Below are 14,728 nucleotides of genomic sequence, written 5' to 3'. Positions count from 1 at the left end.
TTTGGAATACCTTTCCTCCCAGAATTTACCCTAGTTTACCTCCTTCTCAATGTGAAATGTCTCACCTCCATGTCACCTCTTTGAGACGTCTTCTTGATCACCGTGGCAGAGACTCCCACTTCCCGTGGCTTTCTCCCGTCTTTTCCTAGATTTTTCACAGCATTCTTTTTCAGGGCTGGCAACCCTTTAGCTATTTGTTAACATGTTTGGTGTCTCTTTCCTCCACCAGGATGTAATTCCTGGGCAGACATTCTAGTTGTTTTGTTCAAGGCTGAATCCCCATTGCACAGAACACGTATGTATTGACTAGCTCCTTAAAAGCCCTGATCAAAGTCATAGAGACATAAAAGCAGACTGGTGATTTCCAGAGGCTGGGGACAGGGTGGGGGAGGGCGGGGAGGCAGGAACGGGGAGTTATTGTTCGACGGGTTTGGAGTTTCTGTGTCTCAAGATGAAAAAGTTCCGAGACAGACGCCCTCGAACTGTTGCTCAGCAGTGTGAATATACATAGTGTCACCGGGCTGTACACTTAAAACCAGTTAAGATGGTGAATTTTAGATGATGTATATTTTCCCACAATTAAATTTTTGTTTAAATGTTTTTTAAAAAAACCTTAACATCTCTCCATTGCTCTGCAGATCAAGACCAAAATTTTTACTTTGTTCTGTAGAATCCAGCAGGGTTGACCCTGCCTATCTTTGTTGCAGTCATTATACCTTATATATTTTCAAAGACATCAGACTTGCTGCTCAGGGCTTTGGTGTCTGTTGATTCATCTACCTGGGACGGTCAGATCTTCACACGACTCGGTTCCCTTGTTCAGTTCTGAGGCTCAATGACTCATCGGCAGGCCTGCCTTCCCCGATTCCTCATCTGAAGCGGAGACTCCCGCACCTACCACCCTTTTCTGTCGTCCTCATAGCACTTACCACTAACTGAAGTTCGTTCAGTTGGTGTCTCATTTGTCGCCAGGCTCACCCATGTCACTGGAAGTTATATTAGTTCAGAGATTCTGGGCGTGTTGTTTCCCAGCATCCCAGGCACCTGGGACAGCACCGGCAGCCGAAGGCATTCAAGTAATTGTCAGATAGCGGAATGAATAAAGCATTCTTGGGAGGCAGCGGTTACTATTCCTATTTTACACAGGAGAAGACAGAGGTGCAGGGAGGTTTTGTCACCTGCCCAAGGACCCACATCCTGTAAGGGAAAGAGCTAGAATTTAAAAACAGAGTTGGCTCAAATGGGTTATCTGTCTGTGCCCTAACTCTCCTTCTCTATTCCACTCACTAGTTCCGTCATCTGCTCCAGGATGCCTTGGAGAAACGAGGCCATTTGTCACAGAAGCCCAAGCAGCAAATGGTTCTACCTATTATGCACACGTGCACACACACACCTGCATACTCACGGATATGTACAAACACCAGACACGTACGTACCCAAATAAAAATCAGCTCTTTTCCTAATACAGAATTAATCTCATTCAACCAGATGTTTGACAAAATACAACAGAATTAAGACAACTATTCCAGTGATCAGTTGAAAATCAATGGCTCGTGTTTAAAGAAAATGCTCATTCATTTATTCGTTCATTCAAGCACCTGTGATTTATTGCACTTTGGGAATGCCAACAGCTGAGGAAAAACAGAAGAGACAAAACCGCAAGCCCTTTTGACTAAAGCACACCAGGTATGCTGCATTTCACTGCTTCTCAAAGAACCACCTGCACCCACTCTCCAATGGCGTGGGTATTGGTAACCCTAGTTTGCAGATGAGAAAACAAGCATGGATAAGGTAAGCAAACTGACAGTGGGGCTAGAACAAGAGCCGTCTTAATCCCTCAATGCGATACTTCATTCTTGACCACTTTTAAGCTCTTGCTCACAGTGCTGGAACATATAAGACCCTCACTACTCCAAATGTGGTCTGCAGACGAGCATCATCAGCATCACCTGGGAGTTTATTAGAAATGCAAATTCTTGGATCCCACGCCAGACCTCCTATATCAAAATCCGCATTTTAATAAAATCCTCAGGTAGTCATGAGCACCGGAAAGTTTGAGAAGTATGCTTCAGATTACTGATGGGTACAAACACAAAAAGCAGGGTAATCCTTGTATCTCTCTCCCACACTTTTCTAGAATTTTCTTAGTATTCCGGTACTTCCATCTGAAAAACTCAAAACGCCATTGAGCGTGATGGGAATAAATCCTAGTGTCTGCTGCCACCTTGTGGTGAGAAAAATTTGCAGGCCGAATTTGCTCTTCGGGAAATGGGGAAGTGTTTGAAGGGAAGGAGGGACCAGGCACTCAACTTTTCAGCGGTGAGAGACCACTATAAAATTCTGTGATATAATAAAATAGCCTTGGGGTGGACTATGAGATAACCAAATAAGAACTGGCTTTTATGGGGCGCCTGGGTGGTGCAGCGGTTAAGCGTCTGCCTTCAGCTCAGGGCGTGATCCCTGCGTTCTGGAATCGAGTCCCACATCAGGCTCCTCCACTATGAGCCTGCTTCTTCCTCTCCCACTCCCCCTGCTTGTGTTCCCTCTCTCGCTGGCTGTCTCTATCTCTGTCAAATAAATAAATAAAATCTTTTAAAAAAAAAGAACTTGCTTTTTTAATGTGTGTCCCTCCCCCCCAGGCTGAGAGAATATTCATCAGCTTTAGTTGAGAGATCTAACAAAAGCTGGAATCATTGGCATTCCTACCCAATTTTTCCACTTTGGGATTCAAACACGCACCTCTGAATGTCATAATCAATTGGTGTGTGATGATTTTATTACCAACTCAAATAACAGTGGTTAGAAAATCAGGTCACCTTTTCTGCCTCTCCTTGCCCAGGAATCTAGAACACGTGTCCCACAAAGTGAACTGGAATTTCCCACCACTCTGTCAAATGCATCATTCCCAACCTCTGTGAAGTCGGTAAACAGGGCCAGTCCCACAAATGATGTCTCTCACACCTAGAAGGGAATAAGAAAGCGATTCCAAAAATTTCCTACATACTTTCCCCCAAAGAGCCCAGAAGTTAAAAGTGCCTCTGGCGCCCGATGATTTTGTTTTGTAGTTTGGGAGCTCGAGAACTGAAGAATCCAAAACAGCTACTACAGGTGGACCTCACGGCAATGGAGCACCCTCAGCTGTATCTTCCAGAGTCCTTTAAGGGTGCCTGTGGGAGAGCTGGCCAGTACCGAAGACTCCAGCAACCCAGAAAGAAAACTGGCCCGTTCAAAAGGAAGGGGATTGAAAGGTAGGCCAGTGGGGGTGATTTTCTTTTCTGTTGAGTAAGATTCTTTGGATTTTGCATTAAACAATATTCATTGTGATGATTAGAAAAGGTGGCATCTCTTTTTCAGCATTGCCTTTAGAAATGAACACTCTGAATGGATCGGGTGGGGGGGGAGGCACCGCGTTTCTACATTGGTCAGGAAGCCTAGTGCCACCATGGAAGCCTCATTTTATGAGTGTAATCATAATGGGGAAAACCTCTCCTTTCTATCTAAATTTGGATTTTAATGTGGCATATGATGAGAAAATAAGCACAGTCTTGAAATTTTAGACATCACATGTCCAATGCAAGTACTACGATTTTGAAAATTCAATAGCATATTCTTCGAGATGAGTCCATGATCAATGCTTTCTGTTCGCTTGCCCAGCAATAATTGTATTTCACGCTCTGCACATTCTTTAATATTATGTTAAAACTGTCTTGTACCTGGTATTTCCTGTCAATGGAAAAACCGTAAAGACAGGCAATGAAATACTCCAAACATAATACATTTTAATTTGGAAAATCAACAAGATGATTTATTTTCCAATTTCCTTTGGCTTCTTTCTTACCAGGTTCATGAGCAATAGCTCAGACATGTAGAAATGAGCTGTTTTGATGAGCCTGAATCCTCCGACACCAAACTCTTGAACTTCCATGGACAAAATGAAATATTGCAGAGATTTCCACTTTCAATAAGAAAAAGAGTTTAAAGGAGGAAGCAATCCTACAAAATACATTCATAACCAATCAAGATATTTGAAAACTTAAGGGAAGGGTTCTTTTCAAAACAGAAATTGCAACAGTTCTATTCCAAGGCCCTGAAGCAAAATCACCTTTGTTAGTTACATTGTAAATAGGTCAGGAATGAGGGTGGAAGGGATGCAGTGGGAGACACATTCATGAAATTCAGACTACTTAGAGCTGGATTTTTAACCTGAGGGATTAGGTGCATGACCTTTGGCTTTCTTGAGTCTCCTGAAGTTCTATCTTCATTGTTTTGGGGGTGTGTTTATGTGTGTGTGTGTGTGTGTGTGTGTGTGTGTTTATGGTAGTAGAAATTGGTGGCTTTATTAAATGATTCTCACAGGGCTCTAGGGAAGATTAATCCTCGTGCATAAATGGTCTTTGGGCAAATTAGAAAACGGCACTCCATCCTCGAGACACTTTACTGCCACCTGCTAGAGAGTTCTAGTTAACTTAGACACTACGATGGCTAAAAGGGAATAGCACCCCCAGCGTTTGTGTATCTGTGTGTAACGGGCAGACAGCCTATGTCCAGTCCCAAAAGGGAGGGCTGCCTAGCCGACATTGTCTCCCGCCTCCTTTTGACCTCCTGCTTGAGCCCTCTCCTTGCTTTTTACTTTTTTCCTTCACTCACCTGATCCACATATTAATAAAAGCTGTTATTTATTAGGTTCCAAGCACATGAATTATTTCTTTTTATGCTCACATTTCTGAAAATAGTATACCCCTTTTCAAATGAGAAAATCTAAGCTGATAGAGGTTAGATAACACGCTAAGATCACCCAGCTAGGAAGTGTGGTGTTGGGTTGAACAAGACCGTTTAATTCCAGCGCCTGGGCTCTTCTGAACTACTTCCGGTGTATAATTACAGAGAAGCTGAATGATTTAGCTCCAGTTTAGAACCGTATTTTCTTCGAGGATGGTCTATGCGCTACTGGTAGTACTTGAGATATTTTAGGGAGTATATGAAGAATATTTTTTAATAGTTATGAACTTATTTTAATCCATATTAGAAATATGTTACATTTATTGCGAACATAACACAACATAATATAAAACCCAGGATTTCATGCAGAGAAATGAAGATCTATGTTCCCACAAAAACCCATACACGAGCGTTAATGCCTGTATTCATATCAGCCCCAAACTGGAAACAATCCAAATGTCTTTCAGTGAGTGAATGATGAGACAGTGTGGTAATCCATATCATGGATTATTATTCAGCAACAAAAAGGAACAATTGATACACACAACAATCTGGATAAATTTCCAGAGATTCATGCCGAGTGAGGAGAAAAGTAAATCCCAAAAAGTTATATACCGTCTGATTCCATTTATATAACATTTTGGAAAGGACAACATGATACAAATGGTGGACAACGTAAGAGGTGGTGGGGGTGAGTGGGTGCAGCCGTAACACATGAAGGAGCCTGGTGGTGATGAAAATGTTCTGTATCGTGAAAATATCAATGTTGTGATGATGACACTTTTGCAAGAGGTTACCATCAGAGGAAACTGGGCGAATCTCCCCATATTATTTCTTACAACTGCCTGTGAAACTACAATTACCTCAAAAAAAAGGTTTAACTTTTTTAAATCCCTGGGATTTTTTGGATATTATTGCTTTGGATGATACTAAAAACAATAGCTAATTGAGGAAGAATGTTAGCTAAATAAGGGTATCATGGTATAGATGATGTTTATTCTAGAACAGTGAGTGACACAAACATTGGGATCAGATCACCTGCACTGTTATTCAATCTTTTGAAGCTTTAATCTCTTCATTTGTAAAACGGAGATGACAGGACGAGGGTAAATTACATAAAACACATGTAAGAACTTAGAATAGTGTTTAGTGCATAGAACGCTATTAAAAAACATAATCTGTATTCTGTTGTTTGTTTGGAGAGTGTGAATGGGGGGAGGGGCAGAAAGAGAGGGAGAGAGAGAATCTCAAGCAGACTCCCTGCTGAGCACGGAGCCCGACACTGGGCTCCCACCACCCTGAGATCATGACCTGAGCTGAAATCCAGAGTCCGACGCTCAACCGACTGAGCCACCCAGATCCCACCATTATCTGTTTGTATTACTAAAATAGGCCAAAATGATGAAATGAGTGTATGGCTGTTTAGAATCTTAGAAATAAGAGTTAAGAGTTATCCTATCTAAATGAGTGTTTTACGTATATGCATCATTTATGGGGCCGCAGAGGCTAAAAGACCTTATTAACTGCCCTACCATTGCTCCTCTTTCATCACTGTAGACTGGGAACCACCAAATCCAGCAAAATCTGCATCCAGCCATCATTGAAAGGAGGTTACCAATTTGCCAAGGTGTTCTAACAGTCAGACACCTGGATTAAAATCTGCATTCTATGCTTGGGCAATTAATTTAACCTCTCTATGTTTCAGTGTAGTCACTGGTGAAATGAAGATAATAATGTAACTTACCTCTTATGGAGCTATGAGGATAAACTGAGGTAGTGGTGGGAATGCACGTAACTACAGTTGGAGGACAAAACATGGAGGCGTTACTGTGGCTTTGTTTTTCTGTGATTTGGTTCTTGGCGTTCAGTTTTATTTTTTGGAATTGGATCGTTTGTTTGCAATTCAAGTTTGGATTTTGACCATTTTAATTGTTTGTTTTGGACTTTTCAATTTCCTTAACACAAATTCTTTTCTATTTTGTTTAGGTGGCATAGAGCCGTGTCCACCAACTTAGTAAAACAAAACGTGTTAGTCCCCAAAGAGGAATCATCCGCTGATAGCGACATGGAATTTCATGAAAGACAGCAAAATCAAAAAAAACATTTGATGAAGAAAGTGAAGACTGTTTTGGGAAGGATGCTGTCCTACAAATGGAGAAGCAAGTCGGCAAGTGTCAGCCGAGGGGCCTCCACTAACCATAAGGACACCTTCCTTTCCAACACACAGAGCCTTCTTCCTAGAATTGTCAAAGAGCTTCCAGCCCCCAGGTTATTTACCAAACCAAGAATGCGAAAGCTGTCGCAGAATGGTAATCAAAGGCAATTTACACGGTTAAGTGGTTAAGTGTCAAGGGAAGTTAGGATGGCTTTCCTTGCTACCCCAATGTGTGGCATCTCCTGGGAGCTTGTCTGAAATGCAGAATCTCAGGCCCCGCCTGGGTCTACTGAGTTCGAGTCTGCATTATAGAAAAAGCCCCAAGTGACTTGCCTGTACATACATTTTTAAAAGTTCTGAATTACCTTGTCTTTGAGGTCCCTCCCAGTGCAATTGGTGGTCTAACTGTCCTAAAGTCACTTTTTATTTAAACATGCATACACAGGCATATATACACATATATGGATATATGCATATACATTAACAAATTGAACGAAAGTGGGATTTTTCTTTTATTTTGTTTCTGGAATAAAGTAGTTATACAGCCTTTTAAATAGCTACTTCCAACACCGGAGGGTGTGGGGAGAATTCTATGAATAAAATTAATGATTGGTAAGTCATAACAGACATTTTATTTTATTGTATCTCCTTCCTACATACCTTGTGGAAGAATCAGCATTTGAACTGTTAACTTGAAGTTGTTTTTCTTGCATTGTAGTAATGTTGTTGCGGGGCAGGGGTGGGGGGGAGGGGTCCTATGAGTTATGACTAACAATACTACTAATATTCACATTCTTCTCTTTAGCTTTCCTAAGTTAATAGACTTGATTTTTTAGAGCAGTTTTAGGTTTACTAGAAAAATTGAATGGAAGATTAAAGAGATTAACTTCCCATATACCCTCTCTCCCTACCCCACCTACCCCCATTGTTAACATCTTGCCCTAATAGGACAAACCCATCATGTTCTGTCATGTATCCACCATTGCAGTGTCATACAGGACAACTTCACTGCCCTAAATATCCTGTGTAGCTTCTTAATGTCCTTTACAGAAGAGCACCAGGAAACCTATATGGCCCTTCCAGTACATGTAGGGAATCCACACACGACCCCACATTTCACACAGTGATACGGCTGCATACCTGGTGAGTACTTTTTCCAGAAAACAAACAAACCCCCCAAAACTGACGGCTTCCAGCTGACTGGTGGCCCTTTCAACCTCTTTCTCTCTTCTGGAAAAAGCAGTCACTAATGCTAGCATCCAAGCATCTAGCAATTACCTGGCATAGAGTCACCTGTCCATTTTTGTTGAAAATAACAAAGATGGCGTGTTTCTATACTGCTGGGACTGGAGTTGAAGAGTCTAGCAGGAAACAGAGGATTAATTCCTCCTCATCTGTGTGCAGTGGCTTATTTTCATCTTAGTTGGAATATATCTATACCAAGATTTCTTCAGAAAATCTGTCTTTCAGGACACAGCTCTCACATTGTGACACTCTCACCTGTGGCCCAAAGATAGTGGCTTTCCCCCCTTGACTCTTGTAACATTTTTAACAGATATTTGCTAAATACTTATTATGTGTTTGCCATGCTATTAGGGAGAGAGTAGCAGATAGAGCAGACATGGTGCCTGCCCTCATAAAGTCCTGGCATAGAGGGACATTCCAACATTAGACAGATAATTACATCTGACACAAAATAGCAGCACAGGGCACTATGGAAACCCATCATGGGTGCTCTAAGTTTAGGGGAGGGGGCTCCAGAGAGGCCTCCCCAAGGAAGGGACAACTCAGTTGAGATTTGAAGGATAACTAGAGTCAGACAAGGAAAGAGTAGGAAAAGTTTTCCAGGAGGAAGAGAGAGCATATTCACATCCCAATATAAAGAGAACATAGGGTATCATAAGGACATGAAAAGAATTCAGCCAGGGAGAAGCTGGTGAATAAGGTGGTCAGGATGGTGTAAGTCACATTAACAATGTTTAACTTTCTCCTAAGGATTTTTAATGTTTTGATAAGAAAGCATCAAATACTTTCAAGCTGGGGATTTATAGAATTTGATTTGCATTTTTGAAAGATAGCTGAGGCTGCAGAGCAGAGACTGGATGGGAGGAGGGCCATAGCTGATGCAGGCAGGACAATAAAAGCCTCCTACATTGATTCAGGGGAGGAAGGATAGTAGCTTAGTTACTTGCAGCACTGGGGAGGCAGAAACATTCATAGGTGGATGTTGTAAGATTTGGGGAAGAGCTGGATAGTAGAGGGCAGGGAGAGGGAAGCATCCTGGGTTGAGCACCTGCTCTGAGGGCAGAGCTCTGCTCACTCGTTAGGAGCCACCACTTCTGGCAAAGTCCTTATCAATGGACCCCAAGCAAGACAAGATGGTTGTAGGTGTGAGCACAGCGGGAAGGCACTGAAACACAGAGTGAATAGCAAACACCTTTTCCCCAATGCTCCTGTCAATCTTTTTGACAACATGAAATAAAAGCTTCATTTCCTGCCCTCTTTTTTTAATGAAAAAAATAACCTCAAATTTAGTGCCTTCCGCAGGCAATAACATGGTTTTGTTTTTACCATATTAATTTGAATGCCTATTATGACACTGGTTTTTGATTTATGCTAGTGTCTTAAAGTTGCCTTTATAAAAGCATTTATTGTGTTAAGAATTGAATTGCTATAAAGAAAAATATTAAGGAGGCCGGGGTTCACATGGCTCCTGGAAAATGAGAAAAACGATGAATATGGTAAGGTATGGCAGAGCCTTGAGCCACATCGCTGGACAGTGAGTCACTTTAAACATTCCTTCAATCAATAACAAGTACTCAAGGGATCATCTTACACAAGCAACGGTTACTTTTTCTAATTCCACAATAGTTACAGGAAAAAGTAACAAAGGGCAAAACTGAAGTCTCAAAGAGACATAATCACCTTGCCAGAAAGGGTTGGTGACCACTGAGGTCATGACCACAAGAAAAGGCAAGTGTGTGCAGGAAAAAGTATAAGATGAGAAAAAGCAAACCCATGTTTTATCTTTAACCCCAAGGAAAAAAGCTACTGAGGCAGCATGGAATTGGTCTTTTCTGAATACTGTCTAATAAGAAAGTTTATCACTGTGGGGGCACCTGGGTGGCTCAATCCATTAAGCATCTGCCTTTGGCTCAGGTCATGATCCCAGAGTCCTGGGATCCAGCCCTGAGTTGTGCTCCCTGCTCAGCGGGGAGCCTGCTTCTCCCTCTCCCTTTGTCCCTCTCCCCACCCCCGTGCGCTCTCTCAATCTCCCTCAAATAAATAAATAAAATCTTTAAAAAAAAAGAAAAAGTTTATCGTTGAGATCCTTACAGGTTCTTTCCCCCTCCCTTCTCTCTAAGCGACTCTACAACTTGATGTTGTAGAAGCAGAGACAGAGGAGATAACCCGAGGGAACACACTGCTCCGGGCCAGGAGGACCACCAAGCGATTATCTGTGACGTCCCTTCCTTCAGGACTGCAGAAGGTACAACGCTAGAGCAAATGCGCCTGGAAAGGCTTGCAGACGAGTTGATGTTCAGGGGAATGGTAAAGGCCAAGTTCTCATAATAAAACCCTCATCTCTGCTGCTTGTATCCTCATATCTAAGAATCGAGGACACAGCAAGCAGGCTTTCCAGGTCTGATTCTTCTACATCTGAGCGCAAGTGGTTCAGCTTCCACTATCACCGGGGCAACACTGGAGTTCTGCTTTATGCTGACTTTTCAACTATTCAGCATCAGGTCAATCGCAGGTGCTGCATGGAGAGAAATTCACTAGGCCAGCACTTCCCAGTAGAACTTTGTGTGAGGGGCAAGTGTACAGTATCCAATATGTAGCCATTAACCACATGAGACTTCTTTTTTTTTAAAGATTTATTTATTTGGGGGAGAGAGACCATGAGTGGGAGGGGCAGAGGGAGAGGGAGAGAAACTCTCCAGCAGAATCTGTGCTGTGTACAAAGCCCCATGCAGGACTCGACCGCATGACCCTGAGATCATGACCTGAGCCGAAATCAAGAGTCAGATGCTTAACTATCTGCAGCACCCAGGCGCCCCAACATGTGACTTTTGAACCTGAAATGTGACCAGTGCAGTTAAAAAGCTGAATTTTTAATATTATTTCATTGTGATTGAAATTAAAAGATAGTCACATATAAAGACAGTGTGGCAGTAGACAATCCAAAAGTGTCCAAGCCAAAATCTGTCCTGATCTGTGCATATGTAAACTTCAGCCTAAATTGCCCAGACTATTTTTTTAAATTGCCTAAACTATTATTATTTTTAAATACAACAAACATTTACTTAGAGCTGACTTTGTTCCAATTTTAAGTGCTTTGGAAATATCAACTCAGATAATAATTACAATGGTCCTATAAGGTAGGTAGCAATAGGGGCACCTGGCTGGCTCAGTTGGAAGAGCTTGGGACTCCTGATCTTGGGTTTATGAATTTGAGCCCCCACGTTGGGGGTAGAGATTATTTAAAAATAAAAATCTTAAAAAAAGAAAAAAAGAAAAAGAAAGGTAGGTAGCAATACTATCCTTATTTTAGGGGTGGTACTGAGAGGTTAATTTGCTTAGATAAGTGTCAGAGACGGGTTTCAAACCCAGGAAGATCTAGCTCGAGAGTCCTTATTCTTAATTACTAAACTAAATACTAATTATACTGTCCAAATGGTAGCCACTAGGCATATGTGACTATTTAATTAAACTTAAATAAAAATTCACTTCCTCAGTTGCACTAACTACATTTCAGGTTGCTCAATCATGACATGTGGCTTGCGGCTGTCGTATTAGCAAATAAGGAAAATGTCCATTTTTGCAGAAAGTGCTATTGAACAGAGCTGCTCTAGAGTATCATCGTCAGAAGGCACCGATACTAGTTCTGAATTTTGCCTTTTGTGTGCCAGGTTCACAATTGCTGTGTTCCTATTATGTACTGGGTAATTTCTAGGTTTGGGGGCTCTAAAGGTGATCCAATAGACAGAGTCCTGTTCCGTGAAATTTATGATCTAATAAGGGGGGTAGGTATTAAACCACAGCTCTGCAGAGCACTGAGGTAAGGATAACCTTTTGAATAAATGGCACTGGGACAAGTAGGTGTTCATATGGGAAAAAAGAAATCTGATCCCTATCTCACACCATATGCAAAAATTAATTCCTGTTCGGTTATAGATCTGTGTGGAAAAGGTAAAGCCTTAAAGCTTGTGGAGAATGATAGAGATGATTTCAGTATAGAGAAATTCTTCTTAGGATATAAATATCACTGGCCATAAAAGAAAAAAATGGATACATCTGGTTATAGTAGGATTGCTGTTCAGCAAAACACTTTAAAGGTTGTCAACTGGCTTCAAAGGGTTTTGTTTAGCTCTGAGAATGATCTCAACATATTTGCATTAATTGGTCACATTTAAAAATGAGAATACTTTTTAATATTCTGGACTTTAAGCCTTCTTTTGAAAAATAGGATTTGGAAACACTAGGCCCACAATTCCTCATGATAACAGCGGAGACGTGCAGAGGCTGGCCCCTTGGCAGGAGGCACATTCTCTCCAGTTTACCACCAGCCACAACTGGTCCTGTTTTACACAACCTTCCTGGACCGTCCAGGCATTTGACTCTAGAATAGTGGTATTCAACAAACACAGAAATAACTTAGTAATTACCACATGTGGTAAGTGTTCAGTAGGAAAAAGTACTGGGTTTTATGGGAAAGAAAAAAGAGGAGTCCAACTATATATACATAGATGGATTGGGGAGGGTCCTGCAAGTGACGGGTGACCCTGGGCAAGTTGGCAGAGCAGAGTGGTGGGGTCAGCAGACTCGTTTGTAAACTCAGACACTGGATAGGTCCCAGATGTGGTCCCACATCCCACTTTGTGTCAGTTTCACAATAGTCTCAATGTGAGTTACTAAGCACAAGGGGAAGGAAGAGTGAACCCAGTAAGACTAAAAAGGGCCTATTAGCCAGGAGCCATGACCTAGGAATGATTTCCAATAGCAACACTATTAAGACAGGTACTTAGAAGCAGCAAGCCAGGGACGATAGGAAAAGTATCAGGCATGGGGCGAGAAGAACCGAAAGCCTTCTTTTTATGTTTGGAGACATGTCTGCCGTGAAAATAAGGAAACCGCAGCAAAGAGACCAAATTAACAACTAGATCCAGTGATAATGAGCTTTCTGGGGCACTGGTCCTCAGTAACCCCACACTCTCACTGTGCTCAGCGGCTGCCGAGGCAATTTCTTCTTTTTCCCCTTGTGAGTGACCTGCTTTTTTCCTGACACTGTATATTCTTTCAGAACCAGACAATCTCATTTCTCTGCACCCTATAGATCTCTTCAAAGAGAGCTCTGGGCACAAAGGAGATACATGGGGCGTGGAGAATAATATGAATACGCTCTCCACCCAACGTTGTTATGTGGCAAATGTTCAGTTTATAAGAGAATGTCCCAAGGGTGAGAATTCTTATTTAAGCACTGTCATAGAAATAATGTTGGTACTTCTTAATCTGATGTTTTTTTGCATTTTTATGATAGGTTCCGTATTCATCAAAAAAGAGATCACACTTTCCAGCACTTAAAAAAAAGAAACATAGCATGGAAAACATCCTCCGAAAATCAGATTTGACAGTAGGAAAACTTCAAATGCAGGTAGTGGACAAAGGCTTTTACTTTGTGTTTCAGAAGCATCACGGAGGGCCAAGTTAACCGAATACACAGCCCTGCTAGACAGCATGGTTGCGGGATGAAATTAATGATTAGCACGAAGAAATAATGTTAGTAGGGGGCATCCTGAGAGTGGCTAAAGGATTGCTAAGGGCACCTAGGATGATGCTGTGTGCCTAATAAATATTAAGTGAATTCAATTAAAACGAAGGCATGCACAAAAGCTTCTTTTGAGAAGAAATGAGATCATCTTTACCACTGGGTGGTAAATGCATGTTTTCAAGCTCTGTTTGCTACGACTTGAATTAGAATAATACTTGGGGATTTGCAAAACGTCCACCAATTCCTGAAGTTGTCTCTCAGGAAAAACCACTATCCCTTTGGTTTTGACAAGGCTTTCCAACATATGGCTACGTTTCTTTGCATCTGTCTGCCATAGGTGGATGACCTCATAGAAACAGTGACAGATAAATCCATGAAGTTACTGGCCCAAAGGCATGCTGAGCTTCAACAGTGTGAATTTCTAGGAGACGAAATTCTTCAGTCTTCGAAGCAGTTCCAGAGGATATCCAAGAGAACCATGAGGAAGTATAAATTGAAAAATGTATGCTTCCCATGTACCTGCTGCTGTTTCTGATTTTGTTCCTGACTGCATAACAGCTATCTCTACAGGAATTCTTACCTTTTGGTACACAATCCTGAATAAATCTCTCTAGTGAATTAATCAGTTGGGGAGATGGACATTTCTTAGAATATTCTGCCCAACAGTCCTTAAAAAAAATCCTTTTTGAAAATTTGATTTTTAATTCTGAGTCAATGTTAGCAAAATTTTTGCTTGTAATTCTTTCTAACATCAGAAAACAGAAACATTTACCAAAGCACAGCAATTCTGCAAAGAAATTTCTCCCAGGATTTGCCAGATGAAATTAGAGGAAGCATTTAAAGGTATTATGACACTTTTAATATGACTACTACTGAGTTAAATTTAACCTTTCATATTTAAAGATAAGAATTCTTATTAAAATTACAAAAACGAAACATTATTTAAGGTATGATTCATGCAAAGTGTCATGTTTCCGAACTAAAATGAATGGATAAGGATGGAACCTAACACGTATTGAACATTAAATTCACTACTTACGAATATTACAAGTGATTCAGCCTTAGCTTAATTTTTAAGATCA

The 14,728-nt window shown here is 41.3% G+C and overlaps 1 protein-coding gene across 1 annotated transcript; it reads left to right on the top strand.

The window, feature by feature from the left end:
- The first annotated feature begins 3,099 nt into the window (after positions 1-3,099).
- Positions 3,100-14,181, top strand: C14H3orf49 (chromosome 14 C3orf49 homolog). Its single transcript, XM_045807144.2, has 5 exons — positions 3,100-3,248; positions 6,706-7,028; positions 10,240-10,364; positions 13,416-13,529; positions 13,984-14,181. Exons 1-5 carry the CDS (start codon positions 3,124-3,126, stop codon positions 14,179-14,181), a joined length of 885 nt encoding a protein of 294 aa, XP_045663100.1. The 5' UTR covers positions 3,100-3,123.
- Positions 14,182-14,728: the final 547 nt, after the last annotated feature.

Source organism: Ursus americanus, chromosome 14, assembly GCF_024610735.1.
Source record: "Ursus americanus isolate L20-20 chromosome 14, mUrsAme1.1.p, whole genome shotgun sequence".
Classification (NCBI taxonomy): domain Eukaryota; kingdom Metazoa; phylum Chordata; class Mammalia; order Carnivora; family Ursidae; genus Ursus; species Ursus americanus.
This window is presented reverse-complemented; position numbering and strand designations above follow the sequence as displayed.

Excerpts from the sequence above, each read along its gene's own strand:
- C14H3orf49 (XM_045807144.2), top strand. The coding sequence starts at position 3,124 with ATGGAGCACCCTCAGCTGTATCTTCCAGAGTCCTTTAAGGGTGCCTGT. Across the intron at positions 3,249-6,705 it reads AAAAGGAAGGGGATTGAAAG|GTGGCATAGAGCCGTGTCCA; the intron begins GTAGGCCAGTGG and ends TATTTTGTTTAG. Across the intron at positions 7,029-10,239 it reads GCGAAAGCTGTCGCAGAATG|CGACTCTACAACTTGATGTT; the intron begins GTAATCAAAGGC and ends CTTCTCTCTAAG.